The sequence below is a fragment of the Oryzias latipes genome, chromosome 11, assembly GCF_053564925.1.
Source record: "Oryzias latipes strain Hd-rR chromosome 11, Olatipes_Hd-rR_3.1".
Lineage (NCBI taxonomy): Eukaryota > Metazoa > Chordata > Actinopteri > Beloniformes > Adrianichthyidae > Oryzias > Oryzias latipes.
In genome coordinates this window covers 4,627,081-4,654,938 of record NC_136247.1, presented here as the reverse complement: position 1 = coordinate 4,654,938, position 27,858 = coordinate 4,627,081, and the positions used below count along the sequence as shown (strand labels likewise).

The 27,858-nt window shown below is 43.2% G+C and overlaps 1 protein-coding gene across 3 annotated transcripts in view; it reads left to right on the top strand.

Moving 5' to 3' along the window:
- The window catches only part of fam135b (family with sequence similarity 135 member B), a 44,474-nt gene extending 17,330 nt beyond the window's left edge, over positions 1–27,144 (top strand). Inside the window, exons 5-20 of one of the 3 annotated variants that reach the window (XM_011481302.3) lie at positions 5,625–5,695; positions 7,201–7,374; positions 7,902–8,028; positions 15,000–15,159; positions 15,348–15,397; positions 15,617–15,772; positions 18,029–18,102; positions 18,173–18,327; positions 18,413–20,048; positions 22,944–23,110; positions 23,193–23,284; positions 23,370–23,467; positions 23,985–24,136; positions 24,218–24,328; positions 24,523–24,636; positions 25,155–27,144. In XM_011481302.3, coding sequence (XP_011479604.1) covers positions 5,625–5,695; positions 7,201–7,374; positions 7,902–8,028; positions 15,000–15,159; positions 15,348–15,397; positions 15,617–15,772; positions 18,029–18,102; positions 18,173–18,327; positions 18,413–20,048; positions 22,944–23,110; positions 23,193–23,284; positions 23,370–23,467; positions 23,985–24,136; positions 24,218–24,328; positions 24,523–24,636; positions 25,155–25,360 — 3,543 coding nt within the window. In that variant the 3' untranslated portion in view covers positions 25,361–27,144. The remainder of the gene's footprint in view (positions 1–5,624; positions 5,696–7,200; positions 7,375–7,901; positions 8,029–14,999; positions 15,160–15,347; positions 15,398–15,616; positions 15,773–18,028; positions 18,103–18,172; positions 18,328–18,412; positions 20,049–22,943; positions 23,111–23,192; positions 23,285–23,369; positions 23,468–23,984; positions 24,137–24,217; positions 24,329–24,522; positions 24,637–25,154) is intronic. The other 2 variants (XM_020707365.2, XM_020707364.2) reach the window with 2 other exon arrangements.
- Positions 27,145–27,858: the final 714 nt, after the last annotated feature.

Below are 27,858 nucleotides of genomic sequence, written 5' to 3'. Positions count from 1 at the left end.
TGCTTATCTCCCTGTGGGCCTGGATGTGTGCTTCATCTGAACACCAGCCCTGTGAAGACTCCCACATTCACTGTGTCCTCACATTTATTATTAGAAAATCTCAAAGAAAAGAGTTGAAAAGAGTTGCGACTTGACCACAGCGGCTCTTCTTTGACAGCTTCATTCCAGCTTTGGTTTCCTAATTTATTCTGTTTTTATTCATGTGACACTTTGAACATGAAAGTTTCATTTGCGAAAAAGAAGCCCCTGCAGAAAAAGCATGCTTACTCCACAGATTTGCTCCTTTGACTCACCTCAATAACAGGAGAAGATGAGTCACATCATGTTGAGACTCCTGCTTCTGCTCATGCAGTGTTTCCTGTTTGACCTGAGGCCAAACCCCAAAGGAGAAGCACAGCAATGGCTGGACATGAACTAGTCTGCAGCCAAACGAAAAGGTTTTTGATGAAAGAAAAGTATCTCATCCTCTGTGAGAGCTGAAGACCATATTTTCTAAGATTAAGACTTAAGTATACACATCAGCAGAAGATAGTGTTCATGATGGTTCAAAGCGCGTGGTCCCATCCAGATGTGAAGCAGTTTCCCAGCCAACAGTTACTTCCTTCTGATCAGAATTCATGTTTGTCTGAAGAAACTTTGGGTTAAACTTTATTCCAGAACTCACTAAAAAGCTAAAAAAGCCGTTTTTCCTGATGAAGACCTTTGGGGCCTCATGCACAAAGCGTATGGCTCCTAGTCAACTTCAGCTGGTCCCTCCCACATCCATGGGCATAGAGTCCAGGGGGTATTCCAGAAAGCAGGTTATGCTAGCTCCCACGGTAAGTTTGAGGCTTATTTCAGTTCCAGAAATGGAGGTATGTTTCAGGGTATGTCAAGTTACCATAGCAACTCATGCTCTGAACATAACCTGGTCTGGAGCAGGTTTAGTTGAAGGTTAGTTTGTTTTCATAGAGGTGAAGCAGCATGGCGTGTCCATTTAAAGATGATTTAGTGGATGAAGAAGCTCAGATAATACTTTTTCCACCGTGAGAGGGTGATAAGACCACATATGGATGTTGGAAAAATAAACTTTTTTACATTGTTGATCTAACTTAAATATTTGCTTCAGTTAAGATAATTAAAAATCATTTTTTTGTTAAGTCAGTTTAAAAATAACACGTAGTTTTCAGACAGTTATTTTACTTTCATTCAAATTAATTCAATTTAGTAGGTGTAACTTTGGTGCTGCTGTTAGATCGGCACTGCAGGGGATTGTGGGATACCATTCCCTTTGCCTGTCTGGACGGATCTGGGTTTAAGTGTGGGTTTTTGACCAAATGTGTTTAGTTGTTTAGCTGTTTTACTGTGTTTCACCATGTTTTGCCGAGTTATTTTGTCCTACTATGCTTACGTCTCTGCACCATGAGTGAGAGGGAAGGAGAGGATGATGAGTTTATGTAGCACCCCTGCTTCCATAAATGACAATGTTGGAAAATTCCTAACTGAATGTATGCTCTATGTGTTAATATAATGGTCTTTGTATTGTTATAAAAATGAGTATATCTGCCAGCTCAAACTTAGACATATGAGAGTTCAAGAATTATAATTAATTAAGATGGGAAAAATATTGATTGAATTGGAGTAATGTGACATTTAGTTGGATAAATACATAAATTTGATTTGTATAAACAGTTACTGAATTTTATAGACGTAAGAAATTAGGTTGAATAAATTTAACTCAATTACTTGTTACCAATAGAAGTAATTCATTTATGTTGGCAAAATTGGATGTTATAAATATATATATATATATATATATATGCCTCACAAGGAAAATGGAAAAAAATATCAGAAACTCGTGCGTTTACTTTGTCAGTTTTTCTACTACAAGCAGAAACTCTTTTTGCGGATGCAGCCGTGTTACTTTTTTGATGAGCGTATAATCTTCATACGCCGTCATTAAAATCTCAGACTCCGTCTCACTGAAGTGTAGCGCTTTCTTTTTTCTCCACCCGTTTCCAGGGTGACTCCGGAAATCGGTGATCCATTGAGAATGTCTTTATGTACCACCTGTGCACGTGCATTAACCCAGGGTTACCAAGTCGAACATAATTACGCCAACTCATATCCGGTCGTTTGGAACCGACATACCCAGAGTAAGCAAGTTCAGGCAGATTTCAGCCAGAGTTCAGGCTTAAAGTCAGGCTAGTTTAAACATGCTTCCTGGAATACCCCCTCGCTCCAGATCTTGAGGGCACACTATGTTTGTTTTTTTTTGTTTTTTTCCCAAAGATCCATCCCCGGCCTCTTATTGGTGGCGGAATCCAAGTCCAGGTAATTAATTACAAACTGGACAAAAATATCAAAGGAACCATCAGAAGCTTCTGGAAACTTTAAAGAGGCTGCTCCTCCTGCAGCAGCTGATTATCTGCCCCTAAACCAGCTTTAGCTCCTTTTCTGTCCAAAGTATTTGCTCTGTTACACATTACATCAAATGTAATGAGTCAATTTACAAATAAAAACAAAACAAAGAACGAAAACGGTTTGTCCTCTAGTAAAGCTCTACATTTGCAGTATGATGTTTCACAGATGTGACAACCATAAAACACATCTTAAACATTTGTTTTCTATTTCAGGTGTTTTATATTATTCATAAAAGGTTAAAGCACATGTTGTCTAATGCTGTTTGGTTGCTGTTCAGTGGGGAAGTGCTTGAAGTGTACAAATTGTACACAAATTCTTGCTACTGAACAGTGAAGTTTTCCAGATTCTTGGATTTCTTCCAGATCATCAAGTGGAAATGAAATCTGTGTCCAAACCAACAAGTAAACTAGAATGAATGTCAAATCCATTCACATGTTAGTTTCCTAAAGTTTAGTCCACTGTTGTTTTTCCACAAACAATCCAAAGGGAAGATTCTTAGAACATTCTAGACACTGGATGGTCACATGACTTTATTCAAAGTCTGTCCACACATTGGACTGGAATGATGGACTGATCAGTTTTAATGACATCACGTGTGTGTGTGTCTGCTGTGAGGCACTTGCCATTTTTATGTTATAGTAAAATAAATCTACCATGTCTCAATCTAAATTATATTTTCCAAGATCGATATAATCGATTTATCTAACTTTGAAATGTTTTAATGCTATAGGTTAATTTGATTAACAACTCGTTTCACGCAGATCAATAGCTTTGACGCATAAATATATATTCGTCAATTAAGTCGATCAACTGTTATATTCCTAGAAATGATATATGAAAATAGTACCATTAACATGAACCCAAGGCAGTGTTGCATTTTCCTGAATGGCTTCAGATTCTCTGCAGACACATTTCCACTCCAGTCGTCTTGTCATGTATTTTCAAAGCAACCCCAGTGGTATTTTAACTTCGATTACTGTATGCCATTTTTAGCCCAAACCAAAAACCTGTTTCGTTTTCTAGGACATAGTTTATGCAGAGGACCAGGAGTTCATTTGAAATTCCCCTTCGACTTGTGGGCGGGACTAGTGGCACAGAGTAAGCCTGCCCCTGGTTACATACATCCTTCTGTTTATGTTCTCCCCTGCTAGCTTCCAGCCCCTCACAACCCCAAGTAAACATTAGCGGTGCAACAAAAATGTTGATCAATATTGGGTCTATCCAGTCATACAGTTTAGATCCAGATTCCAGCTCAGACCAGAAACACAAAGACGTTCATGGATCCATTTGTCTGACAGTGGATGATCAGAATGGAGCAGAGCAGGGGGGTATTCCAGAAAGCATGTTTAAACTAGCCTGACTTTAATCCTGAACTACTTACTACTACTACTGAACTACTTACTCTGGGTATGTCGGTTCCAAAAGACCGGATATGAGTTGGCGTAATTACGCTCGACTTGGTAACCCTGGGTTAATGCTCGTGCACGGCAAGTACATAAAGACATTCTCAATGGATTGCCGATTTCCCGAGTCACCATGGAAACGTGTGGAGAAAAATAGAGAGCGCGACACTTGAGACGGAAGTGAGACGGAGTCTGAGCTTTTAATGACGGCGTATAAAGATTATACGTCCATCAAAAAAGTAATACGGCTGCATCATCAAAAGAAAGAGTTTCTGCTTGTAGTAGAAGAACAGACGAAGTAAACGCACGAGTTTCTGATCTTATTTCCATTTTCCTTGCGACGCATATATATAACGTATCCAATTTTGCCAACTTACCATAAATGAATAACTTTTATTGGTAACAAGTAATTGAGTTAAATTTATTCAACCTAATTTCTTACGTCTATAAAACTCAATAATTGTTTATACAACTCCAAGTTACATATTTATCTAACTAAATATCATATTACTCCAATTCAATTAATATTTTTCCATCTTAATTAATTATATTTCTTGAACTCTCATATGTCTAAGTTTGAGCCGGCAGATATACTCATTTTTATAAAAATAAGAAATGTAACGCTAAACACAAAATGCATAGAACCAGTTTAGGATTTTCCGTCATTATGATTTTGACATATGACCGTAGGGGTGCTATATAAACTCATCATCCTCTCCTTCCCTCTCACTTATGGTGCAGAGACATAAGCTTAGTAGGACAAAATAACTCAACAAAACAGGGTAAAACACAGTAAAACAGCTACAACTAAACACATTTGGACAAAAACCTACACTTAAACCCAAATCCGTCCAGACAGGCAAAGGTAATGGTATCCCACAATCCCTTGCGGTGCCGATCTAACAGCAGCACCAAAGTTAAACCTACTTAATTGAATTAATTTGAATGAAAGTAAAATAACTGTCTGAAAACTACGTGTTATTTTTAAGCTGACTTAACTAAAAAAATGATTTATCTTAACTGAAGCAAATAATTAATTTAGATCAAAGCAAAAAAGTTCATCTTTCCAACATCCTTATGTGGTCTTATCACCCTCTCATGGTGGAATAAGTATTATCTGAGCTTCTTCATCCACTAAATCATCTTCAAATGGACACGCCATGCTGCTTCACCTCTCTGAAAACAAACTAACCTTCAACTAAACCTGCTCCAGACCAGGTTACATATATGAAACATACCTCCATTTCTGGAACAGAAAGCTGAGGTTATCAACTTCCTTAGCCTCAAACTTACCGTGGGAGCTAGCATAACCTGCTTTCTGGAATACCCCCCAGGTAAGCAGTATAACCTACTGTGTTAGTAAAACCCAACATAAGATGTCCGTGCACGGATGATGATGCCAGGTCTGAAGAGCTTAAAATAATGAATTCCATAATCTCTACAAAACAACCAAAACTAAGAAATGGTTCCATTGACATGAGCCCTTCATGATTATGAAGGCCTGTGAATCTAAAGGTATTTTGGACACAAAGCATAACTTCTTCATTGCTCAAACACATTAGGTCAAACTCCAACAGTGTAGAATCCCAGATTTAATCAGCAGTGAGAATGATAGTAAAAATGTATACATTCCTTCAACAGGACATCTATTAAAAACACCATTTTCATTGAAGTGGGTCTTTAATGGTTCGGCTGAAGAACTCCACTGCAGTTAGAATCCAAATGAATTTGGTTATGTTTTTAATTCAAGGCTGTGGAGATAACCATTTGGATGTTTGTCTCTGTAACCTATCATGAAAATGTTCTGCTCTTTGGTAGGTGGAGGAAGCCTTCAGTGAGGTGGACTTTCAGCTAAAGCTGGATCTCCATTTCACCGACAGTGAACAGCAGTAAGTTCAAACTAAAAGTGCAAATGTGTGTCTTTGTACGCATACAGAAAGTCCAACATGTCCACAGCTGCGCTGTAGTCCTGTTTGTTTTCAGTGTGTCTGTATGGAACCTTTGGATTTGGGATCATGCAGCGTTGAATGTGGTCCATCTGTGCTCCTCACAGCTCTGCAGCTGCTGCTGGTGCACAAACAGCTGCCTCACAGACTCTGTTGGCTCTTTGAGGACTGTTGCACTCACTGCCTGTGAGGACACTTGGTTAGAGAGGAAATAAGCTAATCGGATCAGCAGCCTCAGCAAAATGATTAAGTCTCCTTCATTGTTGGCTGAATACCTTAATTGAGTTTGAATGATTCTAATTCCAGCCTGGAATCTGTGAGGAACAGCGTAAACAAGCTTTGTCGTGTTAAAGTAAAACAATCTGCTCACATTTTCAAATGCAGAAATAAGCAAAAAACATCACCAAGAGAAATCCTCAGCGGAATTTTTCTTTTTACTGCCTCTTCATTTAAACCAGGGCTGCCCACACCTCTTTGGCATTCAAGCTACTTTTGAGATGACAAACTCCAAAAGATCTACCCATATATGTCTCAAAATACTATTAATATATGTAGTATTTTGAGTCTTAAATATTATGTTTATGCACTAATAATTTGAAAACTAAACCATAAGAGTACACACATCTTTGTGAGGAGATAACTTTGTTTTGTGTGTTAATATTATTTCTGTAGTAATTCATAATTAGAACAGATAAGACATTTTTTTCCTAAAATAGAAAGCAGCTACAATCGCGTTTCATGCTCTGCTGTAAACCGTGTTATGGGGGGGGGGTCGCATGACAACTCTAAAGCACGGCTGGCTTAACCACTGTGGAGCAAACGGCGGCCTCTGCTCCATGGGCACAGCTCGAAAAAGCACGTGCTTCAGGGCAGCACTGCTGCTTGAGTGGGGTCAGATCTCCATGGCGGAAACCGTGGAGCTGGCCGCAGGCGCCGTGGGCCTCTCGCTCCCGATTGAGGAGGCTCGTGGGGCGACCTGGGCGTCCTCTCAGCTGGAAACCCGACACGCAGCAGGGCTGATAAGGACCTTCCGATTTGCAGAAAGCGCTGTGCAATTAAACATGCATGTGCAGGATGTTTGATTGGCCACTTCTCTGTGTGGATGAGGATTCGCTGACGGATTTCATTTGTAATATATTTTAATTTTATTTTATTTATTTTTTGGTGGCCTGTGATCTATCGTCACATCATTCCATGTAATGAGCATCCCTGATTTAAATAGAATGACTCCATAGATAAGACAAACTGTCGTTCATGAAAAAAAGAAGGCTTTCTAGTGCACTCTATAGTGTAGAAAATATTGTACCTTCTTCAGAGTTGTTATGATAACATGTGGTGCTGTTGCAGTGAAAACATGCAAAATAAAAAAAAGCTGATTAACAACAATAAAGAAAACTCCTAAATCTTGGTTCTGGTGCATCTGAAACCATGTTCTTCTTCTCTGACAGGCTGGCAGACATCACCACGGTTCCCTTGATCAGCACTCGGACCCTCGGCCTCCACTTCCACCCTCGAAAAGGCCTCCACCATCACATTCCAGTCATGTTCGACTATTTCCACCTGTCGGTCATTTCTGTCTCCATCCACGCCTCACTGGTTGCCTTACATCAGCCGCTAATCAGGTAGAGTATGAAGCAGCTTCAGCCCAACAACTGATTGACCAAAACACCAAAGAAGATTTTCCTCTTTTTAGTCTCATTCACACACAAGCATCAAATCAAATTCACAAAATAATATTCAAAAGCTATCAGAAAGAATCAAAACATCTAAAATGTTACGTTAGATCTTCCCATAAATGAATCTTTTTATTTTTATTTGGAATTTGAACTGGGCTTCACTGCAGCAGATCCTTTGTTCACAAACACACAGGTCTCAGCGCTGAAGCTAGAAATGATGCAAGTGATAAGAAATGAACTGGAAGAAGTTTTTAGATGATTTTCTAAGTTAGATACAAATTCAGTTTGACTAGATGCTTTTTTTCTCAAACTGATGAAGAATTCAGATCATTCCACTCCATAAAAGCAGTTTGCTCTTGATATTCAGGACTGATTAGAACATTAGCAACGGCCTCTAAGCTTATCCATCTTTCTTCAGACACACCGACACACACTGGATTTGACCCTGACTGTGTCCTTCCTCCTTCTCCCAGCTTTGCTCGGACAGGGAAAGGCTCTTGGCTGGGAAAAGGCTCTCCGGAGAGCGCCAGCGACCCATCTGCTGTGTCTGTGGAGAATCTCATGTTTGGAGCGGGTTACTGCAAGCCTGCCATTTCTGAGGTTTGTCTGAATAGCACAGCCGTCCTGCTCTCAGAGGAAACCCCTTTGTTTCCCGCTAAATGCCGTGGAATGACATAAAATGTCATTTTTAACACGGATTCTGGTTCTTTCTGTCCGTCAGTAGGAGTCAGCTCGGCGGTTAGACCTTTTTAATTGATGAGAGCTCACAGATGATCATGTCCTCATCTTGGCACGTTGGCTGCAGGCATCTGTGGACATTAGAAATGACGTCTGTTGGTGTCAAATCTTTGGCAATGTGGCTGACATGGACAGGTGCACAATGCAGAGAAAATTACCTAAATAATTCCATCACAGGCATCATTGAGATTTATGTACATGGTTTAAATCTAAGCCTCATCTTTTTTACATAAACCTACCGCTGCTCTGAGCCTTAGCTGTGCAGTTTGTTATTAATAGAGCTCAAATGAGGCATCATGAGGTTAGCTGTGTAGTCACTGCTCTCATTGTGTCTCAAAACACTACAAGTTAGAAGCTCTGGCTCAGAATAACCGATGCGCACTCAAAATATTAATTATGTGGATGATTTACCATCCGAAAAGACACCAGCCTAAAGTCAGACAGCAAAACAATAAATATACCAATAATGAGCAAAAGAGAAGCAAACATAAATGCAAAAGGTGTGAATGTTTTCCTTGCAAGTAAAAGCAGTTCTAAGTCCTGGTGTTAGCGGTTAGCCTAGCTCTTTTTCTAGCATTAGCTGTCTGGCTGTAAAGGTGAATGTCTGTGTCTCTGCTGCATGGCTTCAGTCTGTAACCTTTAAATGCCGTTTAGACAACTGTGACAAAGCAACAGAAGTTTCTCTAAAGTGGTATCCTTCATTACTGTTTACAGATACGGACAACATTAGCTCATGTAAATCAAATCCTAACAGAGATGCGGCTGTTCAGATGGAGGATATTGATGCCTGAGAATCTAAAGTAACAGCTATAAACTTTTCTTTGAGCGTTCAGATTCCTCTTCAGGTGTAACAACAAGGAAAGAGGAAACAGACTTCCAGTGAAGTTCAGTTCACCCTCCATGCTCTTATTTTGAAGGGTAACCCTACAGTAAACAGGAGTTAGTCACAGCCAGCAGTGGACCACATTATTAGTTGTATTTAAAGAGTCAGCTGTCAGACGAGGGTACTTCTGTGCTGCTGCAGGTTTAGTTGGCTGAAAAGGATGACATTCCCACCCTAACTGCTGACTACTGAAAACTATATAGAGCCCGGAATTTTCAAAGCAATTTGGACATCATGCTCACTACTTTTTTTTAACGGCGAACATGATGTTGTAGGTACCATAACCGTTCCCAGGACCCCTACATCGTCACCAATTTCACAAAGTTAAAATGTAATTGATATGAGCGTTTTGCAATGATGATTTCTGAGTCCATTGTTTGCTGAAGATAAAACATTGGTGCTTTATTGAAAAAATACATTTAAATACATCTTTTGGGCAAAAATTCTTCCGACGCAATGCATTGTGGTCTACATTTGCCGATCTAGTGAGCATCGATGCACACTGGTTTTCACAGAGACTTCGGGGAAATTTCTAAGGCACTCGATTTTGGAATTGTGGATTCGGACAGCACTACAAAATGGTGAATGCATCTAGGTCACTATGTAGTGAGTAGAAAGGGAATTTGGACAAAACCCCAGTCATCCTTTCATTAGCTTTCAGGCTTTTAGCTTGTAAGCCAGCTCCACGTTGTTCTAAAAAACAGGCTCGTATGAGGTTTATCTTAAGGTAAAAATAAAGGAAAAGAAAGACGTGAGGTCTTAACGTAAAACAGGAGCTGACACTGGTTTGTTGTTTTTGACAAACCAGGAGAAAAAATGGATTTTGCTGCAGTTACAGTCTAATAATGTGCTCAGTCTGCCTGTCCTCTGAAACGTGCTGTTAATTCTCCCATAAATCATTCATCTGAATGTGTTGCAGGTTCCCCCCCCCCCCCCCCCCATCTCTTTTATGACAGACATCTGTCAGGTTACAGCGGACGTCACAGTCAGCACTGTAAATTCTAATGAGCCCCCCGACCTCCCCACCGCCGCCGTCCTCGCTCCACCTCTGGGTTTTTACTACGACCCCCGGCTGGGCACTTTAATAAGCTCTGCATTAAGCGAAGCAGGAGGGTTGCGTTTGATCCCAGTAATGAGTTCTGCTCACAAACGCCACGTAGCACAAAGCTGCAGGTGAAACAGCTTTACTTACCTGCAGCTGCCTTTCAGCCTCAGCACTTTGCCACTTAACGCTGACCCATTTCCCTAAGTGTTTGCGAGGAAAAAGAACAGCGTGTTTCACCTTTTGTTTATTTGCTTGGTAGGGAAGAAAGCTGAAACGAGAGAAAATGTCTTTGCAGCGGTCGTGTCTGGATTTACCTGAACAGCCCAGACATTAAGAAGCCAAGAAAGCAGCCTGGCCTTGAGGATAATGACTAGTTCATTCAGAAAAATAGCTATTTCTCTCACAGACTGATGCTCCAGCCCTCCATAAACCTGAAGAGAATTATGAAAGTAAAAATACAGATGTTCCTTCCTGGTCTGGGTACAGTGTCCTGCTGCGATTACAGAGCAAGCATACATATGATGACAGGGCGGCAACGCCACACGCTTGAGGCAAATGACTGTACATCATCAGTTACTCCTGCACTGCATGCCTCTCTGGTCCCTGATCCACAGCAGCTCTTGACAAAACACCAAAGCCATTAGATGTGGACAGATGTTTAAGGGATGAGAAACCACACAGGGAAATTTGACCTGAGTGGACTCAAATAAACAGTAGCACCAAAACTGAGGTCTGTTTCTACCCTGAGATCACACTGTTGAGGGTGTTTACACTGTTAGAGCGCCATCCGCTGGAGTCACAGCTCTATTACAGCTTCTGTAGAATTTAAAACACTTAATTGTTCTACTTTCGCTGCTTTTCTGTCTTTGTTTTGCACATTTTTCACAACTTAATGGTGAAAATAACCAATTAAGTGTCGAAATAAGACAACGATAACCTGAGAAAAGACTAATCTAAAAATCTGTTTTTAAATTTTCTTGTAATTCTTTTGAAAATTACAAACTACAATAAAAATAAACAAAAAGGTCCAATGTGAGAAATGACTACCCCCACTTCCTGAATTATATAAATGATTGAAACTACCTTTTCTTTTGCCTTAGTAAGACCTGATCACTGTCAGAAATGCTGGTCCCATTATGCTGCCATGTGCAGAAATTCAGGAACAGAAGCGGAAAATAGTCTCACAGGCATGTTTCGGTTTGAAAAGTTTCTTATCCTTCAGGTAATTCAAATTCAAATTCAAATTAATTTTTATTTATATAGCACCTTTCATGACAGCAACGGCAGCTCAAGGTGCTGTACATAAAAACAAAATCAAATGCAATAAAATACAATAAGATACATTAAATTAGCCCCACACAATACAATACACAGAGACAAACACCAGTGGAAAATAAATAAATAAACAAAGATAAACCAGAGAAACCAGAGGGCGCCGTCTGCCCTGTCCTCCTATTGGCAGGGGTGTCAGTATAAAACCCAAACACCCCAGCCAAGGGTGAGAAAACACTCGTAAACAGTCTAATAAAATAATTATGTGTTAAAATATCATAAAAAGTATACAAGTAAAATTCTAGATTAAACAGATATGTATATGATAAAATGTCATAAAATACAAAAAATTTTAGATTAAGCAAATAAAATGATAAAATGATGTGATAAAACATCATAAAACATAAAAAGATTGAAGAATAAATATATATGATAAAATGTCATAAAATAGAAAAGTTAAAATATATATATATATATATATATATATATATACATATATAGATTAAACAAGTAAAATGTTAAAATTATGTAGTAAAACATCATAAAACATAAAAAGACATAAAATCTAATTAAAAGCTAATTTAAAAAGGTGTGTCTTTAATTTCTTTTTAAAAACTTCCACATTGGATGAGGCCCTCACATCCTCAGGCAGACTATTCCACAGACGAGGCCCGTAGTATCTAAATGAGGCCTCGCTGTGGTTTTATGTCCTGACCCTGAGGACCTTCAGCAAGCCTGCACCTGAGGACCTAAGGACTCTAGGTGGTTCATACGGTAAAAGCAAGTCTGATATAAAAGAAGGACTAAGACCATGGACACTCTTAAAAACTATTAAAAGAATTTTAAAATCAACCCTGAAGCTGACGACGAGCCAGTGCAAAGATTTTAAGATTGGTGTAATGTGCTGCCTCTTCCTAGTTCTTGTTAAAAGGCGTGCAGCAGAGTTCTGGACTAGCTGCACGCGGTTGATAGTGGTTTTCTTTACACCAGAAAGGAGGGCATTACAATAATCTATCCTTGATGTAATAAAAAAGCATAGATAGTAATAATAAAGCATGGATTAAGATTTCAGCACTGGCTCCAGAGAGAAAGGGTCTCACTCGGGCGATATTCCTTAGATGGTAAAATGCAATCTTGGTTACTTGATTGACGTGTTTTTCAAAGCTAAGATCTGCATCTAAAATCACACCGAGGTTCCTTACTGTATCACATATTTTCATAAAGTGGGTTGACAGATAAAATTGGACCCTATCACTCTCAGCTTCAGAACCGATAACGAAGACTTCAGTCTTGTCCTGATTGAGCCGCAAAAAGTTCTCTCCCATCCACATTTTAATATCTAGAATACAGTTTAAAAGGCTATCCAGGGGTCCAGTGTCATCAGGAGACACAGCTACATACAGTTGAGTGTCATCAGCATAGCTATGAAAGTTAATGCCGTGTCTCCTGATGACATCACCAAGTGGAAGCACGTAAAGATTAAAAAGTGTGGGACCCAGGATGGAGCCTTGAGGCACCCCACAAGTCAGTTTGTGCCTTTCAGATGAGAAATCCTTTAAATTAACAATAAAATCTCTATCTGTGAGGTAGGATTTAAACCAACTAAAAGCTGTCCCAGTAATTCCAACCATGTCATGAGGTCTGTTTAAAAGGATAGAGTGGTCAACTGTGTCAAAGGCTGCACTCAGGTCCAGCAAGACTAAAACAGATAACCGCAGAACCAAGGTGGGATCCATCATCCACACATGCCGTAAACAAACCAAAAAAAAAAACTGAGGAGATCCTTTGCACACCAAACACACCGCGTTCACACCGCGTTCACACCGCGTTCACACCGCGTTCACACCGCGTTTACACCGCGTTCACACCGCGTTCACACCGCGTTCACACCGCGTTCACACCGCGTTCACACCGCGTTCACACCGATCCCCGGAGCAGAGGTGGCCACTTTCAGTGTTAAGTCAACGATACAGACACGATCCGTGCTCCTGCAGACGCAAAGGTCTGAAAGCAGCGTGATTTGAGCGGTGCTGCACGATTTGGGTGACGTGCTGCAGCGAGCCAAAGTTTAAAAATCTAAACTCTGGTGAGGTTGTCGCGTCAACCAATTAGGGGACTCAACTTTGGACTCATGACGTTTTCAGTGACAGCGAGTAGAAATCACATCCAACATAAATAGTGAATCGATCCATAGTTCTCCCTCCATTTCCTTCCAGAAACCCCGCTGTATCTTTCGGAGCCCATCCCAGCTGCTGTTGGGTGAAGGCAGATACAACCTAGACAGTCTGTCACACGGCCAGCTGGAGCGATCTGATCACTATACCGGCTCGTAGGAGGCGAGCTGGCGGCCAAAGAAAGACCCGCTGCAGCATTGAAGAAACTCCTGGCCTTCTAAACCTTATATTTTTCTTATTTTCATCAAGACAATAATTAAAAAAAACGTCCCCTGATTTTATTCTTGTTGTTATTTTTCCCCTCTCGGACTAATGAGGGAAAGCAAGCCTTCAAACTCAGTCAGAGAGAGACGGAAAGACCGTGGAAGCGGCCGTCTTACAGAGACAGCAGCGGGAGTGAAGCTCACTCTACCGGGAGAATCTCTGAATGATGTCATGAACCCAGACATGTGATTACTGATGTTTTTGTAGAACATCATCTGTGTCTTCCATGCATTGTAAATAAAATAAACGCAGACACCGCTCCATGTAACGATCAGGCTAAAACCATTAGCTGGTAGCTCCTCCCACACACATGCCAGGGCGTCAAGCTTAAGGACAGGCGGTGAGCAGAGAATTCCCCGCGTGGCGAGAGAGGCGGCCGGCGTGAATTTGTCGCACAAATTGGGTTTGGTGTGAATACAGCTTGACAGGACCGAGCAAACATAGTGAGTGCAAGAACACAGGCAGGACGAATCAAGAAGGTCAGACGGTGAAAGAAGCAGAAGAAGATGAAAAACATCTAAATTATCAGGACAAACATTCTGGAAACTGTACGTCCCGTTACACCTGGACTCAAAATACCAGCACTTCAAAACAAAATCATCATAACAGTCAAACACGGTGGTGGTAGTGTGATAGTGCAGGTGGCCTTGATGTTGGAAAGTCCTTCAGTGAGTCTGAATATAAACGAGAGTTAGTGAAAATTCTTCCAGAGAAAGAAGGTTAGGGTCCAGATGGAGCCAGGCTGCTTAAACAGCTTCCTTCCCTTAACAATGTAATTAAAACATCAGTGTGTTTAATCATCTGGACACTTTGAGGCCCGAAAAAGGTAATAATTCATTCAGCAAACAGCACTCACTTTGAGTGTCGGCTTAATATGATCCATCATCTTTACAAAGTTCTGGACTTCTGGCTAAAGGCCAACCTGAGGGCTTTGATCCTCTTTGAACTTCACCAACTTTCAGCCTTTTGAAAGTCATAAAGAGGATTCTCAGCGGTAAAAGTAGTGATCCGCTTTAACTGCACACAGCATGCTGTGTTTAGGGCCAAACTGGATCCTCTGAGTTTTCTTTAGGTCTGAAATAAACCGCTCTGCTCTGCTGCAAACAGGCTGCATGACTGCTGCAGCAGCCTGGAACATGTCGGGGCTTTTCTTCAGGGTGCACGGCTGATGTTTCCCATGTGCCTTTGTCTGCAGGGGAGTTTTTACGTGCCCAGTGAGAACTGCCTGGAGAGGGCTCACGCATGGCACCGCCGGCTGTGTCGCCTCCTGCTGGTGGCTCACGGCGGCCTGCACTCCTACTGCACGGCGCTGACGAAGGAAGTCCCACAGCTCCAGCAGATTCCAGCAGAAACAGGTTTCCATTCAAACCCATTCCCTCGTTTGTCATCCCATTTGTGTTTCATAACTTTACTTTTATGAAAACAGATGCGATGATGGAAGAACCAACAAAACATGCTCTGAGAGAAAAAAGGGAAATGAAAAGCTAAGAAAAAGGAGATGGGATCGCTATGAGAATAAATGAAGTTCTGTGTGTTTCTGCAGAGTTGGTGCCCGTAGAGGAAACTCTGAGTCAGCTGTCCATACAGTTACAGGTGAGTTACAGGAAAGTGCTGAAAAGACGGTGATCAACCTGGCATCTGCTCCTGTTTCCTGTCTTTTTACGTCTTTCCGCACTTTTGTTCTGAAAGTTCACTTTCTTTTGTAAAGAGCAAAGGCCATCCTGAGTTCAGAAGACAAGTGTGTCTGTTGAGTTAGAGTGGAAAGCTCTGTTCTTCATGAACCCTGACTGCAACGTGCTGCATGTCTCGCAGCTGCAGGGGGGCCACGAGGCGGCAGCAGAGCAGATCAGTCGGGACGTGAGCCAGCTCTGCTCCCAGCTGGCCGCTCTGTGGAGGCGCTTCCTGGAGGCCGCTGTGTTCAACCCGCACATCCTGTCCTATCTGGCTCAGGAGCATCACACGCTCCGGGTGAGTCCTGCCTTCAAATATAGCAGTTTGCGTTCTCGGCGCCCACGCCCAAGCGCAGGAATACTTGACGTTTTAGGGCTGCAAGCTGCTCTTCAAGACCTGCGCCAGTCTTTTCACAAGACAGGGAGCAGCTTCTATTCCTTTGGAACTGAGAGCAGAAAAAAGTCAAACGTATGAGAAAGACACAAATTCTTTCAAAGAAAGTCTTGGTGATTGCAGCCTGGACGTTTTCCAAAGTGTTAAGAGAAGTTCTCCTTTGAACTGCAGAAAAAGAAACCAAATTGCGTGTTAGTAGAATCACAGACATCATGATTTTACTCCAAACCTCTAGGAGGTCTGAAGCAGCAAACAGGATGTGAATGAAAGACCATCACATCATGCTCTGACCTCAGGGCAGCATTCAGCAGCACCGAGCCTTACAGGACTTCTTCCATTAGAGATTTGGCTCAGTACCAGAGCAGCAGCACACATTGTTACCTTCAGGGTAAAAGCTAAGATGAACTGTTAAAAAAAAAAGCATGTAAAGGTCTGACGACAGCAAAGAGCTTCCTGTAATTAAGACAGTTACTTTTTGTGCTGATGGGCTTTTTTTGGCTAAAAGCTCTGACAAAGTCCAGAAATGGCGCTCAGTGGGGTAAAGGAGAACACATTTAATAATGAAGTTGTAAAGGAAATAAACGTATGTTCTCTTCAGATTTACAACCCTTTCTCACCTCTGTGGCAAAAACATTAAAACAGACATTAAGCACACCTTCACCTTTCTACTTCTTAAAAAACTTTAAGTCTATATAAACACTTTTACAATTTTGAATTCTTGTTCATTTTTTTAACTGAATTCAGGATTTGTTCATCTCGATTTTCCTTTTTAAATAAAGCAGAACGGCTTTAACCCTCTTAATCCCCCTCATGCTACATCAGAGAATTGACAAAAATTCAAATGTTTTGGAAATAAGATGTTTTTTAAAACTCTTTGATGAATTCTGCAAAAAATATTTGCAACTTCCTTTCTTTATGGGATACAGACAGTATGAATTATGATCCGTTGTGAGACTCAAGATTCCAGATTTGCTTTATTGTCATGATTGGGCTGATTCCCTCCACTTCAGCAGGTGTGAAGGGCTGATCGGAGGCGCTCTGCTCCTCGATGGCTTCAGGCGTCTGCAGTCCTGACAATCTTGCTGAGCCGTTGTTTGTCCTGAACCGTGCAGCTGCCAAACCAGGATGTGAAGCTTTGTGTCAGGATGTTCTCAAAGGACCCCTTGTAGAAGGTGATGAGGTGAGGTGTTGGAAACTCAGCCTTCCTGAGTCTCTGGAGGGGATGGAGGCGCTTCTGTGCTTTCTTGATGACCATTGTGGAGTTGGTGGAGGAGGACAGGTCGTTAGTGAGGTGCACCTCCAGGAACGTGACGCTGTCGACCTTCTCCACAGCAGCACCGTTTATGCTCAGATGAGTGTGGTGATTGCCAGACCCTGAAGTCGATCATCATCTCTTTTGTTTTGTCCACGTTGATCTGGAGGTTATGGGATGTGCACCACACTGCCAGCTGCTCCCCCTCCATTCTGTAAGCAGACTCGTCATTGTCGCTTATGAGACCGATCCCTGTTGTGTCGTCTGCGAATTTGACAATGTGGTTGGTGTTGTATCGAGCTGCGCAGTCATGCGTGAGCAGACTGAGCAGCAGTGGGCTCACGACACCCCCCTGTGGTGTGCCCGTGCTCACTGAGATGAGCCTTGATGTGTGTCTGCCGATCTTGACTGTCTGCAGCCCGTCTGTCAGGAAGCTGAGTGTCCAGTGCAGGTTGCCATTTTCACGCCTAGTAGCCTCAGCCTCTCCAGCAGCTGCTGTGGAATGACGCTGTTAAAAACAAATCTGGAATCGATGAAGAGGACTCTAGCATAGGTGTTTTTCCTCTCTAGATGTGACAGTGTGAGGTGGAGAGTGGAGGAGATGACATCTTCCGTGGATTGATTTGCTTTGTATGCAAACTGTAGAGGGTCGGTAGTTATTGGAAGACTGTTCTGTGCTTTAGGACCAGGCGCTCGAAATATTTGGTCACAATTGGTGTGAGGGCCACGGGGCCAAAGCCGTTTGGGCAGGCTGGATTTGACTTCTTTGGGACCAGAGTCAGCAGCGTCATCTTACATGACCAAAGTTCTGCATGTGAAGCTGACAAAGACAGATTTAAGGAAATTGTTAAGGAGGTTAATTTTGTTTCTCAAATGACAACAGTTGTGTCTCCATTTGAAACCATCAGGTCAGAAGGTTCTCAGAGGCGTACTTCTTCACCGAACACCCTAAAGAGATGTCCCTGACGTTTCAGGAGGAAATGTAAGCACCACCCTTTGAATCATCCTCTGACCTGAAGGAAGTGAGATCAACTGCATTCTTTTCCTCAAAGCATCAACAGACACGCTCAGATAGCTGCAGAAGTGCGGAGCTCAGACTACTTGATCAAAATGCCTCCTTTACCCGTTGAGTGCCTGGACATCGATGGAGATTGGAACAGCCTGCCCATCATCTTTGAGGACCGATATGTAGAGTCTCCACAGAGAGGTAAGTCTCTCCTGTTCGATTCTTCTCACAGGTTTAGATTTTCTGCTGAGTGAACTTGCTGTCCATGTTTGGAACACTTTCCCAGAGCCTGCATCACGGCTGCAGACGCCTGAAGCCATCGAGGAGCAGAGCATCTCTGATCAGCACTTCACACCAGCTGAAGAGGAGGGAACCAGCCCAAATCCAGGATTAGCATCAGCAGCAATGCAGGAATGTAAGGAACATGAGGCTTCATCCACGCACGTCCCAGTTATGAGTGGAACATTCATCAGTACCCAGAGCCTTATCCACCAAGGCCAGAGTGCTGAGGTTTCTTCAGAGGAAGCAGAAATCGTGAAGGAACCAGAGGAAGATGAGGGACGAAGGACAGTGGAGTGTGCAGGAGAGAGCAGCAGCATTAAAGAGGAGGAGCCTTCAAATCCCTCCATGGAGGCTGAGGGGGAAGACAACTGCCTTCTTACAGCCTATCTGCATCCAGGTACACCATTCTTCTCCGGTGACTTCAGAAAAGAAATGGCTCACCGAGGCTCTGCGGGTGCAAAGGTCATGAAGCGCTCGTCTTCCGTCATCTCAGACTCTGGGATCGAAAGCGAGCCCAGTTCAGTGGTTTGGCCTGCAGAGGCTGTGCTTCCAAGACAAACCTCTCAGGAGGAGATGCCGAAGCAAACAGTTTGTAACCAGCGTGTCCATCAGAGCTGCCTGGAAGGCCTGCATTTAGAGAGTAACAGCAGTCTTCCCAGTGGAGGCATTCAGGCATCTCTGACCTCCATCAGCTCCTTACCCTACGAGGAGGACAGGCAGCAGAGGCACCTCAGTAAACTGACAAAGTCAGCATCTGCTCCGCAGATAAGCAGTCCAGAAGACGAGGAGGAAAGCTCTGCGCTTCCTAAACAGGAAACGGACAGGAGAAGCTCAGTGCGGCAGCAGGATCTATGCAGGAGAAACTGCTCCCTGAACTGTAACCTGGATTCACAGCAGTATGAATCATCTCAGTTAGTCGTAAACGTCTGCCACAATCACAAGCAGAGGACTTCTGAAAACCCCTCTGAGGACCGGCCGGAGACGTGCAAGACAGCATCCAGCGGTGCTTCTGAAGAGCAGCTTTACTCTGCAGAAAGTCCTCATTTGAAGGGCAGCGCTGCTGTGAGGAACCACCAGACACTCCTGAGTGACGACTGCGCCTCAGTGGAGGATGTGCATCTCGTTGAACCTGACAGGACGCTCTATGAAGCTACGAGCCCCGCAGAGGAGCCTCAATGTTCCCAAGAGGACAAGCTGGGGGGTGTCTCCCACCAGCCGAGTCTGGAAACACCCTCAAAAAAGTCTGCTGACGCTCTCAATGCTGCTGGTGTCACTCCGAGGCCGAGCGTCCTCTCAGGGCTGACACCCAGAGATTCCCCGTTACCCGCCAACCCCACCGCAACGCCAGCGGGGGACAAGGAGCCTTTGGAGAACCACACAAAGCCCTCCAAGATCCCCAACTCAGGGCTGGCCTTCATGAATAAGAAGATGGTGGAGGTGGTGAACATGTCAGTGTCCTGTGCCCCCACCTGCCTGCCATTTTCCTCTGTCCTCAGAGACTCTCCCTCCATCAGCGGAATATCTACTCGCCAGGCCACCTCACCAATCACCCATCAGCCCCTGGGCTCCTTTGGCATCATCTCTTCATCTTCCCTGAGTCCCCTGAACATGGACGACGAGTCCAACGAGCGGATGCTGAAGTGAGTTCTAGCTTGAGCCCCATGACACTGAGCTGCCGCTGTAGTAGCTAAAACAGTTCAGTTTCTGAATCCTCGTACATCTGCAGCTCAGATGTTCATGGTTAACTGTTTTTTATAAAAAATGTAGTAATTAACCTTAGGCTAGACTTTTCATGGGACTTTTTTCCACAATGACTGCTGAACTAATGAACGTTTCGGAGTAAACTGTGTGCAGTGATACTGTCATACATTCAAAATCCTAAAAGCTCATTAAGACTGTTTTTGTTTGACAGCATATTTTTTCCTTATTCCAAGTTATTCAAGTTACAAACTGACCAATCAGACTTCAAAAAAAGTAGGTCACATCAAATGTTCAAAACATTTGATTGACAGATTTCAAGTGATAGGGGTGTGGACTTCCAACAAGCTCACTCCTGATTGGTGAAACAATTTGTCATAGAAATGATGACCAATGATGACTCGCACCAATCGTCTGGAGAGATATTTCTGCCGTATGCTGCACACAAAAATTTTTAAGTTGAAAATGAAAATATTAAATATTTGCTTTTCAATAATTTTTTTTGTTTTCAATAATTTTTGTTTGCTTTAAGTTTTTTTTTGCTTTCAAAAATATTTTTGCGTTTGCAAAACACGTTTTCACATGCGTTGTGTGTCATCTCACTTTTTCCCGATCTTTGATTTTGCTGAGTTAAGTGTCAGTTTAGCGTGACAAAGCTGCCATCAAGCAGCTGCTGATTGGTCCATTTTCTAACCAATCGGGTGTCTCTGTCTCATGTTGACGGTGCTTGGAGGCAGACATGGACTTTGGACTTTGTGTCGGTTTTGTTCAAACGGGATTCTGCCGTTTTCAACCATTCTGGCCCGTTTCTCTCAGAGTAAAACCCAGAAGGAGCAGCAAAGCAGCTAAAATCAAACAGAGTTTTTTACTTATTTATGTCAGTGTTGTGACCAACGTGTTTAAAATGTCTGCAGCAGAAAAAAAATTGTCCGAGCTCATAGTCTGTCCAGCAGGAAGTAACACTTTATAATTTGTATCTGAACTATGGTTTTATTTTGATCAATAAATGTTGAAATATTAAGAGAAAATAGCATTTTTTTCATGAATACATTTTTTTTAACTTAATTTTTTTTTATAAATATGTGCTTAAGATCTGTTATTGTGTTGTTTTAACAAACAGATCTTAAAGAAAATCACACTTTTTACCAATAATTTGCTCCGCAGGATTGAAAAAAAATACACACAGGCCTGTTGATTTAATGTCAGCAGGTAAACTTTACAGTTTATTTTACAGTTTCAGGAGATCCTCAGCCATAAATTCACAAATCTGACTTAATAAAAATGAATCAATGCTAGACAGAAAGAAAGTATGAATTATTGTTAAAATGATAATAATGAAAATGTCTTCTTCCAAAGGGACAAAGTTGATAGTAAAAGGAGCTGGTTTGGTTTCTCTGCCTGGGTAGCAGACACCATGTTAGATAAATGAGGCGATTTAATTGGTTACAATCTGGACCAACCAGCAGCTGTTTGATGGCAGCTTTGTCACGCTAAACTGAAACCAATGTCAGCAAAATCAAAGATAGGAAATAAGTGAGATGTGACACAACGCATGCGAAAACGTGTATTTTGCAACCGTAAAAAAGTTTTTGAAAGCAAAAAAAAAAAAAAAGAAAAAGAAAAAATTTTAAAGCAAAAAACAAATAATTGAAAGCTAATATATAGTATTTTTGTTTGCAACTTAAAAAGTTTTGTTTGCAACATAGTGGCAGAAATTTCCCCCCATACAATTGCAGCTTACTGACGGTTTCTGGTTCCAACATGGCGCCGTCTGCAACGAGAAGAAACGGCGACTGAATTGACTTCATTTGGTTGGAGCTGGAAATAAACCGTTTTCTGTGGAAGACGTCACACTGACTCAGTCCAGTTGTCAGATGCAGTTAGTGGTCCCATCAGCAGCCTGGTACTTTGCTCAGTGTATGCGGGCTGAGGGTGAAACCAAACGCTTGCTGACTGAAAAAGCTGACTGGATGGAAGTGTGTCGATCAGAGCAGCTGCCAGTCTCGTTCCCGCCTCACAGAGATTTTTTCATATTGTTAAATTTGAATGAAAACTTTTATGATTCAGTTAAATTTGAAGTCACTGCGTCCTGCTCCCGATCACATTCTAGACCCTCTTTGTTTGTTCAGATGTTTTTTTAAGAGGAAAAAACAGATTGATGGTCACTTCAAACAGGCGGTAAGTGATATGGTGTCAGTGCAGAGCCCATCAGCATTTGTTCATGTGTTATAGGAAACTTTACAGGAGTGCTTTAACCATTGTGTTATCTTAGATGACCCCACCCTTACATTGACCTGTTCTCTCTACCATGACAAAGGTGAAAAGATTTCATGTAATCCATGGACACCAGTGAAGATCACAAATCATTGAAGAAAAAAGGTTCAGAGCACTGTCTAGTGGGTCTAGATGACCCAACTCCCAACGTTGGAGTGCCTAGGATAGCACAAGGGTTACACAGGACCAGAACAGGAGCTTTTCTGAGTCCAGGAGCTGGCAGTGCCTCCTGCCTGGATGAAGAAGCACAACTTCATGAAATGAGGGGAAGTGCTTGAAGAGCAAAAGTCAAGATGAGATTACATGCATTCTGGTTGATTGAAATCCCATTAAAGAGCAGGTGGAGACGGATCCATGATGATTAGCTGTGAAAACAGAGACAACAGTCGGGTTTGTTTTTGACTCCTGGTAAAGTCTGGAAGTTGGCAAGACAGGAGTTTAGAGGAAATGAGTGAAACATGTTTGCACAAATCTGCAGTTTTGGGAATGTGCCACCAAACTTGGTTTCCACCAAGTGGAAAAACTGCAGAAGTTCAGTTTGCATCTTTATAAACTTTCCTCAGTTTCTACAAAGCCAAAGAGGAGCTGCTGAAGGAGCTGAGCTTCCAGGCCACCTTGTACAGCAACCTTCCTCTCCTGGCTTCAGACCTTCCGTACTTCCCACCTGAGGAAGATGATGAGGAGTTTGAAGACGGCATTCACCTCGTGGTGTGCGTCCATGGGCTTGATGGTGAGGCTGTCCTTCATAGCAAAGATCGCCGCCTCCTTCTCAAATCCAGAACTCGGTGTGACTTTACCCCCTCCGCCTGCAGGAAACAGTGCAGACCTCCGCTTGGTGAAGACCTTCATCGAGCTGGGACTGCCGCAGTCCAGGCTTGACTTCCTCATGTCTGAGAGGAACCAGGTGGTTAAAAAAAACATGAAAGCCACTCAACGACAAAGCGACACAGAGCCTTATAGCTGCGTTTTTCCCGCTCTTCCCTCCACAGGCTGACACGTTTGCAGATTTTGACACCATGACCGACCGGCTGCTGGACGAGATCATTCAGCACATCCAGCTGTATAACCTCACCATCGGCAGGATAAGGTCAGTGACGGGCGTTTGTCATCTTACCTGACCCTCAAGGGTTGCAGTGTTCAGCGGGGACAGCAGATGGCAGCAAAGGCTCTGTTTTGTGCTAGACAGGAATGTGTGCTGAAAGAGAGAATTCCCCTTTCCTGACTGACTAAAACATGGATCACACGCTACAGCAACGCTCCGCCTGGCTCCAGTCAAATTAAGCTGTTCATTTTTCAGCTTAATTGCCCTCATTGTGCCAATTTGTGTCTTTGTAAGCAATTTCCCCAAAGTTTGGTGACTCTTCTTGTTGTGTGGTATTCTCTGGAGAGCATTGTCAGACAGGAGCGATGGAGTGCCTCAGCAGCATCTGCTTCTTTCAAAGTTGTCACCATATTTGGTTTGCAGGCGGAGTAATTAAAGCGCCTGACAGATGAGCAGGATCTTTCCATCTGTGTTGTGTCCTTTAGCTTGTCAAGTCAGGATGTGTCTTAAGGGGGCGGGGTCAGCTGTGTTGTTTGTGACAGTTGCGTGTCTCTGACTGTAGCTTCATCGGTCACTCCCTCGGGAACATCATCATCCGCTCTGTGCTGACCAGGCCTCGCTTCCGCTGCTACCTGCCCAAGCTGCACACCCTCCTGTCGCTGTCGGGCCCCCACCTGGGCACGCTGTACAACAACAGCGCCTTAGTCAGCACAGGTGAGGCGGTACTGCTGCTGCTGCTGCTGCTGCGAGGACCTCCCCTGCCGTCTGAGCTGACTGTGCGGCTGTGCTCCTCAGGTCTGTGGCTGATGCAGAAGCTGAAGAAGTCGGGATCTCTGCTGCAGCTCACCTTCAGGGATCACGTGGATCCACGGAAAACGTTCCTCTACCTCCTGAGCCAGAAACCAGGTCTGTCCCTGCACATATTCACAGTCACACCACCTCATTGTTCTCTGACACAAATTCTGCGAGCGTCGACAAGAAGCGGGCTGTTAAAGGGGTCCAAAGAGCCATGTAGAGCCACTGCTTCATCCTGTCCAGATTGTGATGAGACACACATGCTCCTCCCTTCTGTCTCATTTGGTTCCTCTGTGTCCTTTCAGGCCTGCAGTTCTTCAAGAATGTGGTTCTGGTTGCATCTCCACAGGACAGATACGTTCCCTTCCACTCAGCCCGGATTGAGATGTGCAGAACCGCTCTGAAAGACAGAACCACAGGTCAGAACTGCTCTCTCAGAACTACTGTAACCCTCCTGCCTGTTGATGTCTTTTATTTTAGTTTCCCGTCATCCTTAATGACAGACTTTCAAATGAATCTTCAGTTTTTCTCATGTCTCCTTTCGGGATCACTCTGTTCACCAGAACCTTTTCCTGTTGTTTGTTCAGCTGTGAAATACTGATCTATGGTTACATGAAACAAAGGAAATATTTGCAAACGACGGCTTAGAAATCCTCTGAAGAGGATCAGAAAGATCTGAACTGAAGCAGCTTCCGGAGCTTCCTGCCTCATTCCTCCCAGCTCTGCAGGTCTCTGCAGAAGTTTCCATGTTTGTTCCACCCTCATCACACTTCATCTGCTGGTTTCTATCAAACTGGTTTCTGTGCATTTTGAACACTTTCTGAATCTGGAGTGGAGTGAGTCTTCATCAGTGTTTTAAAAACCCACAAACCTGTGGATCATTTGAAGAAATGTCTTATCAGGTCATATATTTAGAACCCCCTCTTCTGCCTTGCAGGGCCCGTCTACACCGAGATGATCAACAACCTCCTGCAGCCGCTCGTGGAGGCCAAGGACTGCCGGCTGATCCGCCAGAACGTGTTCCACGCCCTGCCCAACACAGCCAACACGCTGATCGGCCGCGCCGCTCACATCGCCGTCCTGGACTCTGAACTCTTCTTGGAGAAGTTCTTCTTGGTGGCAGGACTCAGCTACTTTAAGTAGATGATCCAGAGGATCCAGTCTGTACAGGTCATGGAGGAAAAGGCCGGAAGGTGGTGGTCAAGCCACAAACTCAGGCCTGAGTTTGACTTGTAGCGATGCAGGGAAAACCGAGAGACTGCTGGGAAACCCAGGGCTGTTTAGTCTCCTCTGTGAGTGATATCTCAGCAGGACAGAAAGTGTGATGGTCCAAAGCATTCCTGTCTCTGCTGAGCTGGTTTTAAGCTCCCTGATTGAACAAAACGTGGTTAATTATAAAAAAATGCACCTTAACATAAAAATGAAAATATGGTTCAAGCTTTTATTTTTTTGTACCTGGAGTATTAGCAGCCAACGTGTGGCAGAGGAGCCATCTGATGAGTCCTGTTCAGATTTAAATTCTGAGAAAGAAGCAAACCGAACCACAGTGTTTGGGTTTGCCTCGGGGACTTGGTCTGCCCTGTGATCGGCAAACTTTGATTCAGGAAATGAAAAGTTAAAACAGGACAGATCAAATTTGGAGGCGTGTGCATTAAAAATTTCCCATAAATCAATGTGCCACTGTTTGCTAAATTCGGTTTGTTTGTTGAACTTAACTCTGTGGGAACTTGGTTCTCCAATATTTTCCCTATTGCCTGTGAAAGTGCAGAGAAGCCCGCGGCCAAACAGCAGAGCGACCTTTGAAACATCCAGAGTCTGTTCATCTCTGCTGTTTAAGGGCTTCTGTTGGGCCAACCAGCCTGAGTTATGCCCGTCCTAAAACGCAGGAAGTGATTACTTTCACCAGTCTCCATGAGTTATGTGGCAGGCAGGTCCCATGATAGTTTCCACATCGTGATGCCCGGTTTTGCTGATTCTTAAGGACCAGGTCCAGTTCTCATCCGTTTCCCCCTTTGACAGATGAAACCTCTTTAAGATCCTGGTTCCTGCTGAGACTCGGCTGTCAGCGCTCCATTTCACAGAAGAGGGACGGATTCTGTCTTACACTGTGCACTTTATGGACCTCAAGTCAAACTTTAGGATTCTTCTGGAGTCCAGACAAAAGAAATGTGTAAAATCTTTTGGCTTGACACCCCCCTCCCCCCTCTGCGGAGTGCTCTGGTGTAGTTTTGCAGAGAAGAACCAATGACACGCTGTAATTCTGCAGACTGTCACTGGGATTGACCTTAATCAAACAAGCTCCTGAAAGAGGCCCCCCCTCACCCCCCAACAGAATGCATGTGGATCCAGCATCCCCCCTTACAGCCCTTATAGCCGTCTGTTTGCCCATCGGGAATCGATGAAAGGAGAAAGAGTTTCGGGGCTTTTTCAGATCCGGGCGTCAAGGGCAGAGAGTTTCCACGGACTGCAGGAACTTTGCTCATGCAAACCAAAAGCTCTTTGACTTTTGGAGCCTGAAGAGGCCTCGGACGGCTGAGCGTACATTTATGCAGCTCTCGTATGTGAGAGTGAACCTGACCCAACAGATCCTTAAGTGCTGTCAGCTCTGGGAGGAGCTGACCTGAACCTGCCCTTTAGCAGAGGGAGCGTGACTGAAGTCTTGTTATTGCTGCTGGATCACCTTTCATTCCTTCAAACTGAATGTCAGCCATGTTTGAATCCACTGTGAAGAACATGTTTTCATTCCTTTTTCTGCTGCAGACCGTAAATATAACTCACCTGTGCCAACTCTGTCACATTACATGTTGTGGATCAGACTCTGTTCATTCTGTGGTAGCTTCAATGTACAAATATAAATAAAGGTATATATATTGCATAGTATTACTGCAAAATATATGACACTAGAATAAAAATGTTCCTTTTGCTTTTGTGGTTGTCATTCATTCACTAATCCGGTTATCTGGGATTTTCTTATGTTCCTACGTCATGTTTCTCCTGCAGAACTTCAGTCACATGTAGTCATTTCCAGTCCCGATTAAATGATTATCACACTTAACTGATGCCTGCACCTCCTTCCATCTTCCTGTGCTTCTTCCATGACCTCCTGGATGAGTCATTCTTCTGTCCTTTGACTCTTTTTGGTCGCTCATTCCTGGAAAAGCTAACTGTACAGTTACCTCCATGTATGGATGATGGATCTCACCTAGCAGTTTAAATATCTGATCTGAATATGACGGTAAAATTCAGCTCTAATTCCAAAGAAAGCTGCTCCTTTGTTCTGGAGCTAATGATCTCAAAAGTTGGTTTTTATTTTGAGCTTTTTTGCTTTGGCTTCTTCCTGCTGCAGTATCAGAAGGAAATTTGATTTAGTGAAGAACTTGCAGCTTCTTCAAGGAAACACAACTGTCTGTAGAAGAAATAAAAAGAGGGAGAGGAGACCCACATCCAGTCAAACATGTGGAAGAGGTGCTGACAGATTTCCACACCTACCCAGACAGACGGCAGGATGGGTCTGTGGACGCGTCCACTTGATGCTTTATTTTGAGCTCATATATCTGTAGATGTCCCCTCAGGTCCAGAACCGCTGTCTGCCAGGATCATTTGTGCTGCTTCGTTTTCAGAAAGGGCTTCATTTCCGATCA